General features: G+C 41.1%; 1 protein-coding gene across 1 annotated transcript in view; it reads right to left on the bottom strand.

Annotated features, from left to right (window-relative positions):
* Positions 1-16474, bottom strand: part of LCT (lactase) — a 51543-nt gene extending 35069 nt beyond the window's left edge. Inside the window, exons 1-5 of the mRNA XM_060016876.1 lie at positions 15835-16474; positions 7578-7657; positions 4822-4905; positions 3012-3114; positions 1511-1589 (exon numbers count right to left, since the gene is read on the bottom strand). Of these exons, the coding sequence (XP_059872859.1) occupies positions 1511-1589; positions 3012-3114; positions 4822-4905; positions 7578-7657; positions 15835-16474 (986 nt within the window). The remainder of the gene's footprint in view (positions 1-1510; positions 1590-3011; positions 3115-4821; positions 4906-7577; positions 7658-15834) is intronic.
* Positions 16475-24559: the final 8085 nt, after the last annotated feature.

Genomic DNA, 24559 nt, shown 5'->3' with positions numbered 1-24559 from the left:
GGTTTTGCAATCATTGTGATCTCAGGGTGCCCCCTTTCTTTTTCTTTTGCCATGTCATGCGTGACATGTGGGATCTTAGTTCCCCAAGCCGAGATGGAACCCGTGGCCCCTGCAGTGGAAGCATAGAGTCCTAACCACTGGTCCGCCAGGGAAGTCCCCAGGGTACCACGTTTATTATGACCGCTTGAGTTTTATTTTCTGAAAAGATAGCCCAGCACTCCTCAGCTGACTCCACGTGTGAACAGAGAGCAGTTCTGATCTACTTGCTCATCATACTGTTCATACTCCTGGCACAAAGCTTGACATGTGCAGCTGCTTAGGGTCTGGTGATCTGAACTGCTGATTTGAAGTGAGTTGAGAGGACTGAACAATGGAAGGAGACACAGCTGAGGACAGCCAAATGCTGCAAGAGAAAAAGTGCAAAGAGGTGGTGGCAACTGAAGTTTATGATCTTGGACAGAGCTGTGCTAGAAATGTCTGAGGTGAGCTCTAGCTGAAGGTCTGGGAAGCTAGTGATTGCCTCCGGGCCTTGGTCCTTCCTTGACACACGGTATATGATGCTCAGGTGTGTAACATACCCCCACGGAGAGCTGAGGGTTCTGGGAAGTTCCCTGCACTGGCTTCCACACCAAACTTTTCTCGAGAAGCGCATTGGAATATAAGTGCATGAGAATGATATAATTATGGAGATAACCTCAAATCTACTCTAATTTTTTTTCAGTATGTCACTTACAAATTTTGGTACTTTAGTCATGTGCAAAGAAATTATTTGCAATCCCACAATAATTTAAAACCTTGGGCTTCCCTGGTGGCGCAGTGGTTGAGAGTCTGCCTGCCGATGCAGGGGACACGGGTTCATGCCCTGGTCTGGGAAGATCCCACATGCCGCGGAGCAGCTGGGCCAGTGAGCCATGGCTGCTGAGCCTGCGCGTCCGGAGCCTGTGCTCCGCAATGGGAGAGGCCACAACAGTGAGAGGCCCGCATACTGCAAAAAAAAAAAAAAAAAAAAGGAGAAAAAAAAAAAAACCTTTGTCCTGAGAAACTGCTGATTTAGGCTTCTGCCCTGCTGCACAGCTGGCTTTCCTATCTATGCCATCTCCTCACGGGTAAGATGTTTCACATTTTGTGTGAGGAAATGGTGCAGAGAACTCACCTTACTTACTCAGATCACGTAACTTCAGGGATGGGCAGATCTATCATTAACCCAGCCTGCTCGTCCACAACCTCACAATGCCTCCAACAAGATCTAAACTAGAAGGCAGGGGTTTAAACACCAGCTCTGCTAGCTGTGTGCACTTGGATGAACTAGAGGAGAACCGTGTGGTGGCCAGAGACACTGCTCCCTGCTTTCCCCTCTAAGCCTTCATCTCTTGTCTCTAGAATGGCCACGAAGGACTCACTGGTCCAAGAGGCAGATGACAACAGTCCCCTGTGTTTACACATGTGAAAGAACAACAGAGTATTCTGCAAATATCAGTTATTGGTAGTCCCACAGGAAATCTAACATTACCTTTTCTTGGAACTTGATGAACAGCTCAGGAATGTACTAAGATCAAACCCAATGGTGAGCACTTGTTCTTCCCTTATGGCTGTAAGAGAAGACATTTAATTCACTCTACCTGAAGCCCAACCAACAATATGCATGACTACTATCAACAGTTTTCCTCACTTATACACCACACCCAAACCCCAAGCAATGGCTCCAAACCCCTCTGGAAAATTCCACAGGCTAAAGATTTATAGAAGTCAAAAGTGATAGAACAGTGGTTCTCAAACTTCTATGTGCATCAGCATCACCTGCAGAGCTTGTTCAACACAGATTGCTGGGCCCACTCCAAAGTTTCTGATCACAGTTTCTGATCTGAGGTGGGCTCTAGAATGTGAATGTCTAACAAGTTCCCAAGTGATGCTAATGCTGCTTGTCTGGAGACCAAACAAGGAGAACAACTGACTCAAAACTCAAATATCTGAAGGGGGCGGAATTTTATTTTTTTTGTAAGAAACTATACACAAACATAAAATTGACCATTTTAACCATTTAGAAAGTGATGGGATTTAAGAACGGAAATCATTATACCATCAAAGATGAGTTAGGGCAAGAGTTATTAAGTGGTATCCATGGATGCAGTTCAAGAGGTCTGTGAAGCCAGCTCAGCACTGGTTACAGGTAGTAGAAAGGGCACTACCAACTTCTCCCATATTCTGACCTTACAGGGAGACTGAACTGGATATCCAGGCATGCAGGAGTGTGCCCCTTGGCCCTTCCTGCAGAGTGTCTAGTGGTCCTCAGCCCCTGAGGCCTTAGTGGACCTCCTACTTTCCCTTGGCCGGATTGGACCAGGAGCAACCTTCTTCTTCTCCTTCTTTTAATAGCCACACCATGTGGCATGTGGGATCTTAGTTCCCCAACCAGGGATGGAACCCGTGCCCCCTGCAGTGGTAGCACAGAGACTTAACCACTTGACCACCAGGGAAGTCCCAGGAGCAATCTTCTGATTACATGGCCCACCCATCAGATTCACTCTCAAGAATTTGAACTAAGAGACACCAAGGAGATGCTCCATGAGCTGTGGGTCCTATACCTGAAGATTTTGATTAGGTAATGGGGAAATGAACAAAAGTAAGGTGGCTGAGGGGAGAGAGGCAGCCCTGCCAAGGGGGGCAGAGATGAGAGACCTTAGAGGGAGGGGTAATGGAAGTGGACAGATGGACACAGGGCAGTTGCCATGCTTTCACCTGACATCTGAGGCCTGATGGTCTTTATTTCCATGAGACCAAGGCATCCTTACCATCCTCGTACAGAACCTCTCTCCTTTCTTGGGTCAGTGGGAGCTAAGGGATCAAGACCAACAACAAGAAGACAAGGGACACTAAACTCATCTGGGATGGGCTCTCAGACCACCCCTCCTCTGGTCGCTCCTCCCATTGGAACCCCAGACTTTTAAAATAGCTACCCCACAAGCCAGTGCACCAAATATCACTCCAAACCTCTCCAGTGATGGTCCACTCACCTGTGAGAAGGCTGAAGAACTGATCAGCTGGGTTCTTCCTCATGGAGAGGCAGTCCTGGAGTTTCAGATTGAAGATGAAAACTTCCACTTTTGGCTCAATAGTCTGAAATGATATAGGCCAGCAAGTGAACTGAAGCTGCCTAGAGTAAGTTTTTTGTTAACAGGGACAGATTTTAAAGATGAGAAGTCACGACACTCAATTTGGTTTTGGAAATGACCGCTAGCCATCTCAGTCAATAAAGAGAGCCGACTCTAGACTTGAGGGAGAAAAATCTACACTTTTCAATAACATAGACCATTCTCTACACTGACCCCCACCAAAGAGACAGGCTAATTTCTGCCATCACCTCAGGCTACAAGGTACCTCCTAGAACCAGTCACTGTGTTAGGACCAGGAACAAGGCAGTCTGCTCATGTCAGGGGCCTGTGCTGCTACAAGAAGCTCAATCAGGTGCCACTGTCAAGATGTTTATGGATGTCTAGGGTTTGCTTCAAAACAATCTGGTTTGAGAGGGGGAAGGTAGGGTATAGATGAAACAAGATCAGCCACGAGTTGATAGCTTTTGAAGCTGGGGATGGCTTCAGTTTACTTTTCCTTCTACCTTTGGATATATCTGACATACTCCATAAAGAAATTTAAAAGAAGCTATCTTCATTAGAATTGGAGCAGGTATAATTTCTCTCCCATTTCTAGCCATTTCAGTGTCAAAAGAAACATCTTTAGGCTGACATGTTGTTTGACCTCACTTTAGGTTACCTTTTTTGGGGGAGGTTGGGTTTTGTCATTTTTCCCACACTGAGTTTTCCTCCTCTAGTCGTTAACAGCCACTGAGAAATACCAATAGCAACTACTTAAAAAGAAGCCAGGCGGGTTCTTTATTTTCTCAGAGCAGCCAGTAACAATGAGCCTCAAGCCTTAATCTCCGAGAAACCAAGTAAGTCGCTCAGAACCAGTGAGTGGAGCTGTGACCCACGTAGTCTTGTTCTTTCCCTGGGCCAGGTCAGTGTGCAAAGCCAAACTCCTAAGGGAACCGAGGATTTTCCCCTCCCTGGAAGATCCATATGCAGTGAGGCAGCCTGTGGTATCACAGGACTGGAGAGCTGCAGGAGCCCTCTGCTGAGTGGGGAAGCCTCTGGTGAGCAAAGCCTCTTCTGAGAAGGGAACGTGGGACTCCTACATGTACCTCCTGAAGAATTCAGAACCTGTGGATGTGCTGTGGGTCCTCAGGCCCTAAGACACCTGTGTGCCAGTGGGGAGCAGCAGCTGAGGCTCAGAGAGGGGGTACAGGTGCTCTGAGGAGAGTGGAGGGATAGTGAGGGTTGGCTTGTCAGGATAAATATCTACATGACCACATCCATGAAATGTCTGTTTTAATCTCAGAATGAACACTGGAATTTGGATTCTCAGTAGTTTTCTACACAAGAGAGCAGAGGATCCATGTAAATATTTACCTTAACAAGCCAACCCTCATTATCCTTTCCAGGGAAGACTATCTAACCTCCAGATGTTCTCTATAGGAATCTCTCCAGATGCAACTCTGCAAGTATGTGGACTCTTTTATTTGTTTACTTATTTTTGGCTGCACCGAGAAGCTTGTGGGATCTTAGTTCCCTGACCAGGGATTGAACTCGGGCCCTTGGCAGTGATGAAAGCACAGAGTCCCAACCACTGGACCGCTGGGGAATTCCCTGCAAGTATATGGACTCTTGGAGGAAGTTCAGTTTACACATCAGCTGAAGCATTAAATGTCTAATATGCTCTCAGGAAACTTTGCCATTCATCATCAATATGGAAAACAGCTCAAATTACCTGCAATTGACTCAGCTTCTGCCGGAAACCTGCCTCACTTTGGCATCCATAAGATAAATCTAGAGAGAGGAAGTCAACTGCGTCCTGGAAATAAGTAAATAGGATCATCAGAGCACAAGGAATTTCAAGACAAAGAACTGCTCAGAAGTATTCTTTTTTTGTTTCTCCCCTTATTACTAAATGGAATACTCCAAAGTGGGATTTTCCAAGGGAAAAGCAGGATGAGGAAAAGCTGGGGACACAGTGAGAATGTGTGTGGGGTGTGCCTACGTGCTGTGGGGAATACATCACGTGTGCACTCAGCAAAGTGCCTGGCACACAGGAAGCTCTCAATAAATGCGCACAATTGAATGAGTGAGTGAATGAAAGAAGCACCATATGCCAGAAAGGGTGGGTTTCCACCAAGTGGATGAGCACGAAGGAAGGGAGTCAGAGGCCAGAGCTGCCCTGAGCAGCACCCTCCTCATGGCCTTCCACTTTGCAGGACGGAGGCAGTGCAGCCCTCACCCACCCACAGGCCCCTTAGTAATTTCGGCAGACCCTACTGGGGTTTGGGGTTTTGTTTTAATTGTAGGCTATAGTCACTGGCTACATTCAGGCCACAGTTTAAAGTCCATCCCAGTTGGCCTTAGCCTGGTCCACATTATTACTGGAGAACAGAACTCTCATGGTCCATGGACACCCCCGTCTGTGCTCCAGTTAAGGACATACCCCTCTGCCCTGTCTCTGGCCTGCATATACTTTAAGAACTACAGATTCAGAGTCTAAACATATGCAGATACCACGGTGATCCCCTCCCTACCCTTTTCAGCGAGCCATTTCTATCCTGGCCATGACCAGATCATTGCCTGTCTTCTCCCCTTCTCTTCCCTTGGGACAAAGACCGTCAATAATGGCATCTGCTGACAACCCAGTGCACTGTGACATTTGATAACTGACTCTCCTCTGGTTCCCTATGGCTTTCCCAGTCAAGTTATCACTGGTGTTTACTCAACATTCCACAGGCTTGCTCCCCGCTGGTGAGCTCCACTCGAACCTTCCCCTCTGCCCTATCAGCGCTTGCTTTGTTTGTCAATTCCATACAGCACATGATCATTGAGTTCATACCCTTGAAAGTCACTGTGCTGGGTTTAAAGATGAGTGAGATCCACAGAAGCTTCCAACTTGATACAGAGTGTTAACAGATGCACTGACTATATGAAGAACAGGCAGAAAGTTCTAAGTGCTATATGAAAAATCCACATCAGTGGTCCTCAAATCTTGGTGGGGATTAGACTCACCTGGGAACTTGGGAAGCCTATGAAGGCCCACGGCAACCCTCCACATTAAGCCTTGGCCTCTGTGTTCTTTACTAGCTCTCCAGGTGATTCTGGTACATACCAAAGCTTGGGAACCGCTGATCTAAACAAGTGGCTAAGGGTTCCAAGCTGGGAGAGATCACATCAGGTTGAGTGAGGGAGTATTATTAACAGAGGCCTCCTGATGGAGGGCACATCCACACAGATGTTAAAAATAGATAGAATTTTGTTGGAAGAGATTTGAGGAAGGCCAGGAGGATAGGACTTGAGGTAGGGAATGCAGGAGAGTCGGCAGGAAAAATAGCATACACGCTGGGACAAAAAGGTGAGGCCAGAGAGCAAGAAGGCCTGAGTGAGCCATATTCTGGAAGGCCCTGAGGAATTTCACCAATTCAGGGGAGTGTAGCTTCTCAGTAGGGAAATGAACAAAACTGTGCTTTCGGAAGGTGGCCCAGATGCGTGGCAGGAGTGGGGGCAGAGAGACCAGTTCAAAGACTGCTGCTTGACAAACACTTTTCAATCAGCACTTTGGTCTCCTGAGCTCATAACTGATAGCAATTATCGCCCCTCGTAAAACAATTTAGATGGTAATATGGCCATACAATCAGTCTTGGACCTGGCCATTTCAGAACCTTATCATGTCTGGTTTTTAAATCCCTGAGCTGGTAAATCTGAAATTGGACCTTGGCATATGGGGCCTCCATCATAACACAGACACCAGTGCTGCACAACTACAGAAATCAGTTGTTTTCTCTGAGGGCGTTCCATACCGCCCAGCAGCCAACATTACAAGGGCCAAAGCTGTTAAATTCTCAGATGTTTTAACTTTTCTTATTAAAATTGTATTTAAAAGGTGTATTTAGACGAGGTCAAAACCAGGATGGGCACTCTAGGGGGACATTACTTTTTTAAAAAAAAAAAAACCTTTACCCTAGTATCTGTTTTGCTAAAAACACTGACCTCTCTTCTAAGAAGCTCTTTTAATAAAAAGTCAGAGCAAGAGCAGAGGCATTTGACTTCTTTGTGCAGGCAAAATCTGACACTTGACCAAGTGAGAGCTGGGGCTACAACAAATAGGATTTTGTTTTAAAGTAATTATGAATCTAGAGAATGCATAACACTCATAAGAGGCATTTGTAAGAATGTCAAGCAAACTATTATACAGAGGATGGATAAACAACAAGGTCCTACTGTATAGCACAGGGAACTATATTCAATACCCTGTGATAAACCATAATGGAAAAGAATATGAAAAAGAATACATATATATATGTATAACTGAATCACTTTGCTGTACAGCAGAAATTAACACAACATTGTAAGTCAACTATACTTCAATAAAATAGATTAAAAAAAAGAATGTCAAGCCAACAGACAAAAATTTCTCTTGGTTTTTTAAAATTAAAATAGCAACTTTCCTGAGAAGTTACAGATACTATTTCTTTGGGCTGTCATTACCTTGGCAAGTGCAGACGTAGACGGTTCTAGCAGGAGCTCGGAGACCACCTGGGCTCGCAGGACGACAGAGAGCTTTTGGCCTGAAACCAACCAGAGGAAGGGCTGAAGGTGAGAGAGGAAGGAGCCTGTGACCCCAGAAGCCCCTGGCGAACTCATTTCCTCTTGACCTTTCTATTCCATGTTCACTGACTTTAAAAAGGATTTCTTAAGAAATCACTCACATGATTTTACCCTAGCTGAAAGATTTTAGAAAACAAGGTAGCTTTTTAAAAAATGTCCTGGGCTTCCCTGGTGGCGCAGTGGTTGAGAGTCCGCCTGCCGATGCAGGGGACACGGGTTCATGCCCCGGTCCGGGAGGATCCCACATGCCGCGGAGCGGCTGGGCCCGTGGGCCATGGCCGCTGAGCCTGCGCGTCCGGAGCCTGTGCTCCGCAACGGGAGAGGCCACAACAGTGAGAGGCCCGTGTACCGCAAAAACAATAAATAAAATAAATTAAAAAAAAAATTTAAAAATGTCCTTTTAAAGAGTGTTTCATGTAAATCAGGATGGTGAAGTGCAGGACACTTGTAAAGTCTTTTGTAAGAATAAAAGCAGTTCCTTCCCTCAACCCTGAGCAATGTAAAAGGCGGAAAGGAGAGAACTGCGTCCTAAGTTCCTAATAAACCTTGGTCTCTGCGTGCTTTACAAGCTCTCCAGGTGATTCTGATACACAGTAAAGCTTGGGAACCATTGGTTCCAAACAGCTAACAGTTCCAAGTGGGGAGGGACTTTTGAAAGGCAGGGCATTCTCAGGGGACTGCTGTTACCTGTCCTTTTTTGCTGTGCAAATGTCCATTCGACACTTACTGCGCATGAAGGAAATATAAATCTGTGCAGCTTGTACCCACTTGCTTTGACATTTGATCACCTAACAGTGGTGCTTAAGCTTATGTGCATCAGAATCACCTGTCCTTCTCGTCAGCCCACTGGGGTGGGCCCAGGAGCAAGTGCCTTTTAACAAGCTTCCTGGGTGCTTCTGAGGCAGTGATGCTCAGACCACAACTCGAAACACGCTGCTGTGGACTTGGGATTCCTCAGTTGTTAGCAATGCCATCTAACTCTTTGATGTGCATAAGTCTTTATCTCCTGCTGGATTGTGTGCTCCTTGAGGGGCAAACTTAAACATTTCTCTAGGCCCTCCAAACAGCAAGCTTAGGACTGGGTGCATAGGCAGGTGCTCAGACCTGTGCTTTGGAAACAGTAAACAAAAATTGAATGAAACCAGAGTTTGAGACTTAAACTATAAGACTGTATGTCTGACTTCTCTCCTGCATCCAAATTCTATACAGGAGAAAGATCTCCCCAGTCAATGAAACCACTATTAACAACCGCTGCCAACTATCAAAGTTCTTATTTTGATAAACATAATGGAACTTTGAAATCCCCTGAGAAGGGAATATCACTCAGAGACATTTAGTCCTCATTCTGATAAGATAACGATATTTGCCAGTTATTCAGTGATTGTGCCCGATGGAGCCATTTCATATTCCACAGATTTCCATGCTTCAGTCTATCGTCACATCAGCTCACATAGAACACATGTTCTCAGACTGTGCTGAACACTTTAAAATGTACAATTTAGTATTATCTCTGGATCAATGACATGACACAAGAGTACAGTTAATCCCTAAGCACAACTGACCCACAAAACACTTCTATTTGACTTTACAAGCTGTTTTTAGAATCAGAGTGAACTAATGTACCTGAAGTGCCAGAAATTCTCATATCATACAAAATAAACTTCCCGATATGGTTCCCAACCTGTTCCCAGTGCAAGCACAAACTATACTTCTTAAAATAATGTAAAATGCAGATTACTCAAAACTAGATTCTCATTCTAAGCTTGCAGTTTCATGTTTTCTTGGGAATGAAATGGGGGGTAATTGCTCTGGCTTAAGATAATTTATCTTGGAATTTTTGCTGGAGATGGTTAAAAGTCAGTATTCTTGTCTACAGAACTCAAAGTCAGTATTTGCTGTGGGTTGAGAATTAACTGTTTCAAGGCCATGTAGAAAAATCACTGCACAGCACTGTGTAAGTTCATGTCCCTCACAGGCATTAGTAGATTTCACTAAGGATAAGCTCAATTCTGTTTCCACCACAAAGGGAAGTTCTTCCTCCAAAAACCATTGCCGTTGTCCATTAAAAAATAGTCCCTTTCCGTTTGCTCCTTTCTCTTTTGCCTTAAATGCTTCAATAAAAGTAATACGGACAGTATTGAACTGCCAGTATCAATGCTTCAAGAGGTGGGTGGGGACTCAAGTGTTGCTGTAGATTGTGTCCCAGTGTTGTACAAGAGGTGGGTGCTGTGTGCAACTCTACTCTTATGTGAGAGGGATGTTCACTCTCCTGCTCTCCCTCTGACTCTCTGCTAAGAACCTTCTTTTGTATCCTTCCCATGGTGCACATTAAAAACATCAATAGGAGGTTTATAATAACACATATAGAAAGATTAGAAAAGAACTTTTCAGAATTGTGGTAAAAATACATAACATAAAATTTACCATTAAAATTTTTTTAAGTGGCTTTAAATACATCCACATTGCTGTGCAACTGTCACCACCATCTACCTCCCAAACTTTTCCATCATCTCAAGCTGAAACTCTGTGTCCATGATCAGTATCTCCCCCATTTTCCCCTCCTCCCAGCCTCTGGTAATCATTATTCTACTTTCTGTCTCTGTGAATTTGATCATTCTAGGTCCCTCACATAGGTGGAACCACACAATATTTGTCCTTTTGTGTCTGGCTTATTTCACTTAGCATAATGTCTTCAAGGTTCATCCATGCTGTAGCATGTGTCAGAATTTCATTTCTTTTTAACGCTGAATAATATTCAATTGTATGTATCTAGCATATTTTCTTTATCCATTCATCCTTGTCTGGGCATTTGGATTATTTCCATCTTTTGGCTATTGTGAATAATGCTGCTATGAAAATGGGTGTGCAAATATCTGTTCAAGTCCCTGCTTTCAATTCTTTTGGGTATATACCCACAAGTGCTAGATCATATGGTAATTTTATGTTTAATTTCTTGAGGAACTGCCACAGAGTTTTCCATAGTGGCTACACCGTTTACATACTGGCCAGCAATGCACAGGGTTGTAATTTCTCTCTATCCTCACCAACACTTGGGATCTTCTGCTTTTTAAAAATAGTAGCCATTCTGGTGGCTGATGCACATAAGCAGGAGAATTAATCAATAAAATGTGGCTTAGTCCCACAATGGAATATCAGATAGCAGTGAAAAGAAGATACTATAGCTATATTCAACAATATGAATAAGTTTTTGAAACAGTTTTGTTGGAGAAAAAAGAAGTCCTAGAGGACTACAAAAAGTGTAATACTCTTTCATGATGCTCAAAACCAAACCAATCAAAATTGAAAACTATATTGTTTAAGCACACATGCAGTTGGGATAGAAACTATATTTTTAAAAAAGTAATGGAATCTCAATGAGATACCATCAGAATGGCTAAAATAGAAAGGATGAAAATGCCAAACGTTGGTGAGGATGTGAGGCCACTGAAATTCTCACACACGGCTAGTGGGAGTATAAAATGGAACAATTGCTTTGGGAAACTGGCAGTTTCTTAGAAAGTCAAATACATCTCTCCCCTGAAATCCAGCAATTCCACTCCTAGGTATTTATCCAAGAGAAATGAAAACATATGTCCATGCAAAAACTTGTACAAGAACGTTCATAGCAACTTATTTATAGGAGATAAAAACTGGAAATTGCACCAATGCCCCTCAATTGTGATACATCCATGATAGAACACCACTTAGAAGAAACAAGGAGCAAATTACTAATACAGCAACAAAATAATCTCACAAACATGCCAAATGAAAAAAGACAAACAAAAAAGTACATACTTATGATACCATTCGTAACTATGCTGATAGAAGTCAGATCAGTGGTTGTTCCTTGGGTAGGGATTGATTAGGAAGGGATAAAATTGATCAGGAATGGGATTTTTGGAGGTGTTGGTTAATGTCTTATATCTTGATAAAGGTATGGGTTACATGGATGTATGGGTTTGTCAAAACTAATCAAAGTGTAAAATTAAGATCTATGCACTTCACTGTGTGTAACTCATACCCTGATAAAAAAATTCTTAGGAAAAAATCAGAACTGCATTTCACCTTGTTTATTTTCTAATCAGCAGTAAATGGGAGTTTAATTTTTTTTTTTTTTTTTTTTTTTTTGTGGTACGCGGGCCTCTCACTGCTGTGGCCTCTCCCATCGCGGAGCACAGGCTCCGGACAAACAGGCCCAGCGTCCATGGCTCACGGGCCCAGCCGCTCCGCGGCATGTGGGATCCTCCCGGACCGGGGCACGAACCCGTGTCCCCTGCATCAGCAGGCGGACTCTCAACCACTGCGCCACCAGGGAAGCTCGGGAATTTAATTTTTAAACATATTTTTAAAACATGGTGAATTTTGGGGGGCTACAATATATTTAGTAAAATCCCAATTTTTCTGTAATTAAATATTTTTATTCAAAACGTTTGACCTTGTACCTCCATTACGGACACCAAATGGGGAAGAGGGGAAAGCCATAGACTAATAAAAATGGATGGAATATTTAGCACAGTGGTAACCTGGGATGGGGTGGGAGAGAATGGGAGATGAGATAGGGAAGAATATACAAGTAGACATAAGTTGTGGTATGGTTTGTTTTGTTTTATAAACTCTCAACCTTCCAATTAATTTTTTAACATTAAAAAACTGAGATATAATTCATATACCATAAAATTCATCGCTTTAAAGTATACAATTCAGTGGTCTTTAGTACATTTACAAAGCTGTGCAACCATCTCCACTAATTCCAGAACATTTTAGTAACCCAGGAAGAAATTATATAACCATTAGCAGTCACTTCCCATTCTCTCTTCTAGCCCCAGATATAGCTACTCTACTTTAGTGTCTCTATAGATTTGTCTACTCTGGATATTTAATATAAATGAAATCATATAATATGTGGCCTGAGACTGGCTGCTTTCACTTGGCATAATGTCTTCAAGGATTATCATGTTGTAGTACGAATCAGTACATCATTCCTCTCAAGGGCTGAGTAATACTCCATTGTACTGATATGCCACTTTTTGTTTATCCATCAATTGATGGACATTAGGGTTGTTTCCACTTTTGGTTATTACGAATAATACTGCTATGAACATTTGTGATGCGTTTTTGTCTGGACATTTGCTTTTATTTCTCTTGGATATATACCTAGGAGAGGAATTGTTGAGTCATATGGTAACTCTAAAATTTAACTTGAGGAACTGCCAAACTGATTTCCAAAGTGGCTGCACCATAATTCATTCCCACCAGCAAAGTATGAGTGTTCCAATTTCTCAGCATCATTGCCAACACTTGTTATTGTGTCTTTTTTTAAAAAAATAAATTTATTTACTTATTTATTTTTGGCTGCATTGGGTCTTCATTGCTGTGCGCGGGCTTTCTCTGGTTGCAGCAAGTGGGGGCTACTCTTCGTTGCGGTGCGCAGGCTTCTCATTGTGGTGGCTTCTCTTGGTGTGGAGCACGGGCTCTAGGTGCATGGGTTTCAGTAGTTGTGGCACGTAGGCTCAGTACTTGTGGCTCTTGAGCTCTAGAGCACAGGCTCAGTAGTTGTGGCACACAGGCTTAGTTGCTCTCCAGCATGTGAGATCTTCCTGGGCCAGGGCTGGAACTTGTGTCCCCTGCATTGGCAGGCAGATTCTGAACCACTGCGCCACCAGGGAAGTCCCTGTCTGTCTTTTTTATTACAGCCATCCTAATTGATGTGAAGTGGTGTAATATATATATTATATATATGTATTATATATTATATATAATTTTTTGCTGTTTTCTTACTCTTTAAAAAATTGAAGCATAATTGACCTACAACACTATGTTAGTTCCATGTGTACAACATAGTGATTCAATAATTCCGTGTTACAAAATCACCACAGTATTCTGTTATATTTTAATTGCTGGACTGAGTGGTCACTCCATGGGTGTTAGTTATTGTGTGGCTGAACCACACTGACTCTATTTTGTCAGCTCCATCTTCGGCCCACAGTCCTAACCCCTCCCCTTCCTGTGTGACTGAGCTTTAGCCTACTCACAAGTAATGCACCCAAGCCAGATAAGTTTCCTATCAACTTTTACCCTTGTCTTCATCAGATACAAGAACTGGAAGAATGCTCTTTAGCTGACACAGATGGTTAATGGTCCTCAAGGAATAATGGTCATGAGACCCCCAAGTGGATGGAAAAACTTCCAGTCCCACTGGTGCAGATGTGCTTCTCCCTTAATAATCAGACTGCATTTTTAGCTTTGGCCCCTTTAAATTCCCTTGTGCCCCTTTTGGCAGTAAGGAATGCAGCTGCAAATGCTTCCAGATCGCTGTTCACCCTATCTTACCCATATGTAAATTACCCACAATAAACTCCATAATTGCATTTTATGAAGTTGCCTGCTTCACTTTTTGGTCTCAAAGTTCCTTTTCAGTTTGGAGGATATTATTCAATATCCCCACCTTCAAAAAGTTATTTTGCTTTTAACCAACATATGTTGGTTAAAAGTGGCCATGGCTCACGGGCCCAGCCGCTCGGCGGCATGCGGGATCTTCCCGGAGCAGGGCACGAACCCGTGTCCCCTGCATCGGCAGGTGGACTCTCAACCACTGCGCCACCAGGGAAGCCCAACATAATTTTTAATAGTGAAAATTAAATAAACTTATATACAAAAATGAAAGAATATTTTAAACTCTATGATCCATTAATATAATGGGAACCTGTAACAACACTGAAAATCATGCTTTCAAAGAGTTTTTAATAAAATGAGAATATATTCATTAAATATGTTAAGTTTCAAAGGCAGAGTATACAAGTATGCAGATGTATTATATACTATGCATAAAAATATACATATAGTATATAATAAAAACCAGGAAGCATATATAATCCAAAATTGGTTCTCAAAATTGGTGTACCAATTTTTTGGTGTACCTAGCCTAGATTCACCTAGGGAATTTATTAAAATCAATGTCCTGATTCCATCCGGGCCTACTGAATTGGAACCTTAAACTAGCCATGAAGCAGGAATACGGACAATTGTAAGCATGCTCTTCTCACTATCTGTCAGCATATTATTATTTTATCTTTGTATTTGTCTCCCCTGCTGGAATATAGGCTTCAACTAGAACATGTAACTCACTTTGCATAAGAAAAAGGGGAGGCTCAGGAATTCCCTGGAGGTCCAGTGGTTAGGACTCTGGGCTTCCACTGCAGGGGGCATGGGTTTGATCCCTGGTCGGGGAACTGAGATCCCCCAAGCTGAGGGGCATGACCGAAACACACACACACACACACACACACACACACACATAAAATAAAAATAAATAAATAAATAAAAGAAAACGGGGTGGATGAGAGGATGGGCAATCTTGAAATGGTAGGAAGAGTCAGGGATGCAGGACTGGAGAAAGGAGGACAGAAAGATAATCGGTGATACTGCAGACTCAAGATTGGGCAAGGGGACTTCCCTGGCGGCACAGTGGTTAAGAATCTGCCTGCCAATGCAAGGGACATGGGTTCGAGCCCTGGCCTGGGAAGATCCCACATGCCGCAGAGCAACTCAGCCCATGCGCTACAACTACTGAGCCTGCGCTCTAGAGCCCACAAGCCACAACTACTGAGCCCACGTGCCACAACTACTGAAGCCTGCGCACCTAGAGCCCGTGCTCCACAACGAAGAGCAGCCCCCACTCACCACAACTAAAGAAAGCTTGTGCACAGCAACAAAGACCCAACACAGCCAAAAATAAATAAATAAATTTATTAAAAAAAAAAAAAAGATTGGGCAAGGGGGCTCAAAAGATATTTTTCAAAGGGAATGCTGGGCACTGTACAATGTAAACCACCCCTACCAACCTCCACTGGGAAATCTTCAGTACGGTATTAATTTCTCACTAATAAATAGATATGGGGGACTTTTTTTAGGCTGTGCTTTGTGGCATGCGGAATCTTACTTCCCCGACCAGGGATGCTTGAACCCATACCCCCTGCGGTGGAAGCTCGGAGTCTTAACCACTGGACTGCCAGGGAAGTCCCAAAGGGACTATTGGAGGTAAGTGGAAAGAAATGCTGAGTCCTGCTTTAAGGAGGGTGGAGGAAGGTGGGTAATGAAGGCTGCCGGTGGGTCAGCCACCTGGGTCATGTGTACTCACCTTGAGAAGCATATTTTTCATGGAAAATCTCATAGGCTTTTCTGTGGGCATCAGTGAGGATCTGGAGACGTGAAGATCTTGATTCCTGGTGGGGAAGCTCCATTATCACTTCCTCCAAGTCACTAAAAGTGAACCAGATCTCAACTAGGTCCCCAAAGGAGTGGAAGATGAAGGAGGCATAGTCAGCAAAGAGATCAGCAAAGGCCTCAGTTCTCTGGACGGTGCTGGCAGGAAGGGTCTGGTGGTGCAGGACCACCAGGGGCTGAAGCTGAGCACTCTTGAGGGCCTCAAGGAGTTGCCGGTAGCACTGCACTGTTTCCTTGTCTGGGTTCTTGGAGGTTCCTTCTGGGAGTAGCTGTGCCCACGGCAGAAATACTTTGTAATGAGTGATCATAATGGCACGAACACTGCTAAAGTACTCTGGCAGGAAAGAGGGCAGTGGCTGGTGACAAACATAAATTTCTTTGTCTCCTGTTACAAAGGGAGCATCCTGGTTTCCCAGTGGACCCCTCAGGTTGTGTAGCAAGTCGCTGGTTAGAGGACCAGCAGCTGAAATGAAGTTTCTATCAGATTCCCAGTCTAACCCCCAACAAGAAAAACTTAGGAGGACAATAAGGACTAAATGCCAGACTAGCTCCATCTTCAAGGAACTGTTAGGAGGTATGTGGAATACTTACTTTATAACTACAGTTGAGGTTGTAAAATATTAAGTGACTGTAAACACTTACTATGTAACTGGGTTATCTACGATAATAAAATCAGTATGTGATTCACCTATGTAACATCAAAAAAATTTAAAACTATAAGAGATAACACAAAAACCTCAAACTTCTCACACAATTTATGCCAAGGAACCTGGGAAGTGTCTGCAGAAAAAAAGTTCTCCACATTTTTTCTTACTTACAAATTATTTTAAAACTTATTTACATAGCAGAACAAAAGTGAGTTCCTCGCCAAACTTTTTTTCTCCTTTAAAAACATGTAGTGGGGGGGGCTTCCCTGGTGGCGCAGTGGTTGAGAGTCCGCCTGCCAATACAGGGGACACGGGTTCGTGCCCTGGTCCGGGAAGATCCCACATGCCGCGGAGCGGCTGGGCCCATGCGCCATGGCCGCTGAGCCTGCGCATCTGGAATCTCTGCTCTGCAACGGGAGAGGCCACAACAGTGAGAGGCCCACATACCGAAAAAAAAACACACACAAAAAAACATGTAGAGGGACTTCCCTGGTGGCGCAGTGGTTAAGAATCCGCCTGCCAATGCAGGGGACATGGGTGCGAGCCCTGGTCCGGGAAGATCCCACACACAATGGAGCAACTGAGCCCGTGCGCCACAACTACTGAGCCTGTGCTCTACAGCCCGTGAGCCACAACTACTGAGCCTGCGTGACACAACTACTGGAGTCCGCGCCTGGAGCCCTTGCTCCACAAAAGAGAAGCCACCACAATAAGAAGCCTGCACACCACAATGAACAGTAGCCCCCACTCGCTGCAAGTAGAGAAAGCCTGCGCACAGCAACAAAGACCCAACGCAGCCAATAAAAAAAAAAAAAAAAAAAAAAAGTAGGGACTTCCTGGTGGTTCAGTGGTAAAGAATCCACTTTACAAGGCAGGGGACACGGGTTCGATCCCTTGTCAGGGAACTATGATCCCACATGCCACAGGGCAACTAAGCCTGCACGCCACAACTACTGAGCTCTTGCGCCCCGTCTAGAGCCCGTGTGCCACGAACTACAGAGCCCACGTGCCGTGGAGCCTGTGCACCACAACTAGAGAAGAGAAAAAACCTGCATGCCACAACTAGAGAGAAGCCTGGGAGCCGCAATGAAGACACCACGTGCCACAACAGAAGATCCCGCATGCCTCAGTGAAGATCCCAAGTGCCGCAACTAAGACCCCATGCAGCCAAAAATAAATAAATAAAAAATCTTAAAAATAAATAAAATAAAATAAAAATATGTAAGTAAATGATGAACACATTTTGTAAAAGATTCAAACAATACAGAAATATATATGAAAACTTACTAATTCCCCTCTTCCCTTCCCTTCATAGGGTAATCACTTTCAACACTGTGCTTACTTCCAGTTTCCTTTCTCTGTACATATTAATGGCTGTTCAGGAGTTGGAATGCCAGTGTTTAAATCTCATCTGGCGAAAGTTACTAAATTTCTCTGTGCCTGCTTCCTCATCTGTATAATGGTGACAGATAGGTTGTGAGATTTAGATGAGGTCATTCATTAGCATATTAAGAACAATGCAACTGAATGATAGCTATTATTACATATATATAATGCAAACATACATGTGTATAACATTTAAAATATATAATTTAACATATATGGAATTATGTCTTATGTAGCATTCCTCAGTTGTTTTTTATTTTCCTTCACTTAATAGTGCTTGGAGCTCTGTTTATACCAGAATATGTAGACCCACTTCTTTGTAACAGATGCATAGCATTCCACAGTAAGGTTGTACCATAGTTTAACCTCTTGCGTATTGAACACTGGTTGGTTCTTAATTTTAATATGTTGCAAATTAATATCTGTATCTTTAGTTATACATCTTTGTCCACATATCTTTTATTTAAGATAGATTCTTAGAAATTAAGTTGCTGACTCAATGGCATGCCCATTTGGAATTTTTATTGTAATCCAAAGTCTTCTAAAACAGGCTTCTTCAAATTTAAATCCTACCTACAGTTAGAAGTGTGTCTAAATCTCTCTGGTTTGCTCACACCTGTTATAAAACTTCATATTTTGGACACTTGTTTCTGTTTAGAGGGGTAGCTTTTCAGGTTAATTGGCTACTTGTTTTTCTTCTTTATATCCTTTGTACATTTTTATTAACTTATTATTGATATAAGAACTCTTAATAGAGTTTGGATATCATGTATTAAAATGTGATAGAAAAAAAATTTCTCTCTAGTGTTAGTTTTAAAATTTGGTTTATAGTGTCCTTCAAAATACATTACTTGGTACCATATTTTTGAAAGCTTGTGTGAAATGTATTATTTAATATTCTTGTTTCTAATCTTTAGATCTTTAGCCCATCTTGAATTTTAACTTTGTTTGTGCTGTGTGGTAGGTTTATCAATTTCTAATGGGTTACTGAATAGGCCATTCTCTCCCCACTATTTGAAATGCCAACTATCAGAAATGAAATATCTATCTAGACATATGTGTTTCTAGACTTTCTACTCCTTGTCTATCTATTCCTGTGCCAGTACCACAGTATTTCAATTTTTATACCTGTGTAGCGTAGTACTTTTCACTTTATGATAGGACATGGCCTCTTCTATCATTCTTTTTCCTAGAATTGTCTTGTTAATGTATATATATATTCATTTTAATAGAAAGTTTTATTTCACTTAGTGGAATTTTCAAGGTGGCCCTGACAGCTTCATATAAATGTATCATTTTTCAGATTCCTGTGTTTATAATCATTATCTCTCTAAAAGCATATTATATTAATTATAGAAATATTAAATAAATGCATTCTCATAAATATCCCCAAAATTTAGATAATAGTTCCATTTGCCTTATACCTAATCCCAGCTACTTCCTAAAAAGTATTCACCATTTATTACATGTGTATGTACATAAAGAATATACTTTTACCTAACAAGTTTACAAAATAAGAGGTACTATAATGTGAGTATTGATCTACAACTGGTATTTTTACCATATAGCACAACTTGGAGATCTTCACATTGTGCAAATATTGATATATCTTATTCTTTTTGAAAGCTGCACTTTGTGACCTTGCATAATCATTAATTTGTTGATTAGGTTTTAGGTTATTTTCCATTTTCAGTGTCACAATGTCACAATGAATGTCATTGTATATGCCTTTTTCTATACATATATAGGTTATTTCTTCAGGGAAAATATTGAAGAGTACAATTGCTGGGTAATAGGGTAGTCAGTTATATTTTAACTTCTAATGGTACTGACAAATTTTTCCCTAAAAGGAGTGTCCCGATTTATACTCCTACCAGTAGTGCATTACATCAAATTCCAGACAAACCCACCAATGCTATTACAATATTATCAAATTATTAGTGTGTTTATAATTTTGAATGATTTTTAAAATTGATTTGTATCAGCTCTGTATCCATTTTGGGAAATAATCTTTTTCCCATTATAAACTGAGAAAATACATAGCTATTGAAACATATATATAGTATATTCTTCTCATCTGCAGCTTATTTTTCCTGGACATTAATCCTTTCTCTCGTATATAGGTTGAGAAAACATTTTCCCAATCTGTAGCTCTGGTTTTTAATTTTTAAACTTTGGTGTAGTCAAATTTATTAATTTTTTTCCTTATGGCATCTCTGCTTACACATAGTTTTAAAAAGCCTCTTCTACAAAGTTATAAGAAAAGCTTGTATTTTTCCTTTTTAAAATTAATTTTTAAAAATTGATACAATTGACATATAACATTATATTTGTTCCAGGTGTACAACATGATTGTATACACTGCACACATATCACCACAATAAATCTAGTTAACATATCCATCACCACACATAGATACAAATTTTTTTCTTGTGTGTGGTGAGAACGTTTAAGATCTACTCTCTTAGCAACTTTCAAATAGAGTGTTATTAACTATAGTCACCATGGTGTACATTACATCCCCATGACATTTATTTTGTAACTGTAAGTTTGTACCTTTTGACCACTTTCACCCATTTCACCCACCTACCACCTCCACCTCTGGCAACCACCAATCTAGCCTTTGTACCTATGAGTTCATTTTTATTTTATTAAAAATATTTTTTTAGGGACTTCCCTGGTAGTCCAGTGGTAAAGAATACACCTTCCAATGAAGGGACACGGGTTTGATCCCTGGTCGGGGAACTAAGATCTCACATGCTGCAGGGGAACTAAGCCCACATGCCACAACTACTGAGCTCACGCACCTCAACATGAGAGCCTGCATGCCGCAAACTACACAGCCCATACACCCTGGAGCCTTCGCGCCACAATTAGACAGAGAAAACCCGCACACCACAACTAGAGAGAAGCCTGTGCACTACAACTAGAGAAGCCCATGTGTCACAACGAAAAGATCCCGCATGCTGCAGCTAAGACCCAACATAGCCAAAAAAATAAAATGAATAAATTAAAAAGTTACTCTAAAAATGTTTTAGATTCCACACAGATTATACACTATTTGTCTTTCTGTCTTATTTCATTTAGCATAATGCCCTCCAGTTTCATCCATGTTGTCACAAATGACAAGATTTCCTTCTTTTTAGGGCTGAATAATACTTGATTGTACATATATATACATTTTATGCATTCTTCCATCAGTGAACACTTAGGTTGCTTCCATGTCTTGGCTATTGTAAATAATGTGGCAATGAACATGAGGGTGCATCAATCTTTTTGAGTTAGCTTTTTCATTTTCTTCAGATAAATACCTAGAAGTGGAATTGCTGGATTTATATGGTAGTTCTATTTTTAGTTTTTTGGGAAACCTCTATGTTTTCCATAGAGGCTCTCACCAATATTACACAAGAGTTCTCTTTTCTCCACATCCTTGCCAACGCTTGTTATTTTTTGCCTTTTTCATAATAGCCTTTCTCATGGGTGTAATGTAATAGCTCATTGTGGTTTTGACTTTATTTCCCTGATGATTAGTTATGTTGGGTGTAATGTAATAGCTCATTGTGGTTTTGACTTTATTTCCCTGATGATTAGTTATGTTGAGCACCTTTTCATGTATGTTGGCAATCTGAATATCTTCTTTGGAAAAATGCCTATTCAGATTATCTGCCCATTTTAGATGGTTATCTTGTATAAATTCTTTACATACTTTGGATATTAAGCCCTTATCAGATACAGTATTTGCAAATATCTTCTCCCATTCTTTCATTTGACTGATGGTTTTCTTTGCTGTGCAGAAGCTTTTTAGTTTGTTGTAGCCCTATTTATTTATTTTTGCTTTTGTTGCCTTTGCTTTAGCGTCAAATCCAAAAAATCATTGCCAAGATTGATATCAAGGAACCTACCACCTGTGTTTTCTTCTAGGAAGTTTATGATTTCAGGTTTAATCTCCAACTCTTTAATCCATATTAACTTTTGTGTATGGTGTAAGGTAGTGATCTAGTTTTCCCAACATCATTTATTTAAGAGACCGTCTTTCCCTATCGTATATTTTTGGTTCCTTTGTTGTAAATTAACTGACTATATATACATGGGTTTATTTCTAGGTTCTCTATTCTGTCCTACTGATCTATACGTATGTTTTAATGTCAATACCATAATGTTTTAATTACTATACCTTTGTAATACAGCTTGAAATCAGGAAGCATGATACCTCTAGCTTTATTCTTTCTCAACACTGCTTTGGCTATTCTGGGTCTTTTGTGGTTCCATACAAGTCTTAGGATTGTCTGTTCTATTTCTGTGAAAAATGCCATGGAAATTTTGATAGAGATTGCACTGAATGTGTAGATTCCTCTGGATAGTATGGGCATTTTAACAATATTAATTCTTCCAATCTGTAAGCACGGAATATCTTTCCATTTATCTGTGTCTTCTTCAATTTCTTTCACCACGCTTATAGTTTTCAGTGTACAGGTCTTTTACCTCCTTGGTTAAATTTATCCCTAGGTATGTTTTTTCTTACTATGCAACTGTAAATGGGATTATTTCCTTAATTTCTTTTTCTGGTAGTTTTTATTAGTGTATAGAAATGCAGATTTTTGCATATTGATTTAGTATGCTGCAATTTTGCTGAATTCATTGATCAATTCTAAGTTTTTTGGTGGAGTCTTTAGGGTTTTCTATATGCAACATCATGTCATCTGCAAATAGTGACAATTTTACTTCTCCTTAATTTGGATGACTTTCTTTCCTAGCTCTGGCTAGGATTCCAATACTATATTGAATAAGAGGTGAGAGCAGGCACCCTTGTCTCATCCCCAAGAGTATGATTAGCTGTGGGCTTGCCATTTATGGCCTTTATTTTTAATATTTGGCCATGCTGGGTCTTAGTTGTGGCACATGGAATCTTTGTTGCCGTGTGCAGGATCCGTTTTTAGTTGTGGCATGCAGGATCTAGTTCCCCGACCAGGGATCGAACCCGGGCCCCCTGCAATGGGAGCACAGAGTCTTAACCAGGGGACCACCAGGAAAGTCTCTATGGCCTTTATTATGTTGAGGTACTTTCTCTCTATATTCAATTTGTTGACAGTTTTTTAAAATCATAAATGGATGTTGAATTTTACCAAATGCTTTTTTCCCCATCTACGGAGAGGACCATGATTTTTATCCTTTTTTGTTAAACTGGTGTAATACACTGATTGATTTTCAGATGTTGAATCATCCTTGCATCCTGGAATAATCCCACTTGATCATGTTGTATGGTCATTTTAACATACTGTTGAAGTTTTGTTAAGGATTTTTGCATCTATTTTGTACATCAGGGATATTGGCCTATAATTTTCTTTTCTTTAGGTGTCCTTGTCTGGCTTTGGTATCAGGGTAATGCTGGTTTCATAAAATGAATTTGGAAGTGGTTCCTCCTCTTTGATTTTTTGAAAGTGTTTGAGAAGGACTGGTATTAATTCTTTAAATGTTTGGTAGAAGTCATCAGTGAAGCCATATGGTCCTGGACTTTTGTTGGGAGGTTTTTGATTATTGATTCAATCTCCTCACTACTAACCAGACTACTCACATTTCACATTTCATCATGATTCAATCTTGGTAGGTATGTTTCTAGCAGTCCACTTCTAGGCTATCCAATTTGTTGGCCAACAATCATTCACAGTAACATCTGATTCTTTGTATTTCCATGGTACAACTTGTAACACCTCCTCTTTCCTTTCTGATTTTGAGGGCTTTTTTTGTGAGTCTAGCTAAAGTTTTATCAATTTTATCTTAAAAAGAAAAAAACCAGCTCTTAAGTTTCATTGCTCTTTCCTTTCTTCTACTAACTTTGGGCTTCATTTTTTTCCCCCCAAGATAGCAAGTTAGGTTGCGATCTTTGTTTCTTGATGTAGGCTTTTATCCCTATATACTTCCCTCTTAGACTGTTTTTGCTGTATCCCGTAAGTTTTGGTATGTTGTTTCCATTTTCATTTCTCATTATTCTTAAATTTCTTCTTTGACCCATTGGTTGTTCAGTAGGTTGCTTAATTTCCACATATTTGTGAAATTTTTAGGCTTCTTGTAGTTGATTTCTAGTTTTATACCATTATGGTCAGAAAAGATGCCTGATACTGATTTCAGTCTTCTTAAACGTATTGACTTGTTTTGTGTCCTAACATATGATCTGTCCTGAAGAATTTTCCATGTGTGCTTGAAGAGTCTATATTCTGTTGCTTTTGGATGGAATGTTCTGCATGTCTGTTACATCCATCTGGTCTAAACATGTTATTTAAGGTCAGTGCTTCCTTATTGATAATCTGACTGGATGATCTATCCTTCTGATGAAAGTGGGGTACTAAAGTTCCCTGCTATTATTGTTTTGCTGTCTATCCTGTTAATATTTGCTGTCTATGTCTGTTAATACTTGCTTTATATATTTAGGTGCTCCACAGCTTTATTTGCACATTTTCTTTTCCATGTGTCCTAGAGATATTTCCATTTCAAACATCTTCATTTCCCTCATTTTAGTTTGCATAACTCAGAGCATTGCTATATCACAATTTATGTAGTCATTTGCTTATTGATGGACATCTGTCGGCATTTGGTTGAAAATACATTAAA

This window comes from Delphinus delphis, chromosome 7, assembly GCF_949987515.2.
Source record: "Delphinus delphis chromosome 7, mDelDel1.2, whole genome shotgun sequence".
Lineage (NCBI taxonomy): Eukaryota > Metazoa > Chordata > Mammalia > Artiodactyla > Delphinidae > Delphinus > Delphinus delphis.
The sequence above is the reverse complement of the archived record's forward strand: the minus strand, read 5'-3'. Positions and strand labels throughout refer to the sequence as shown.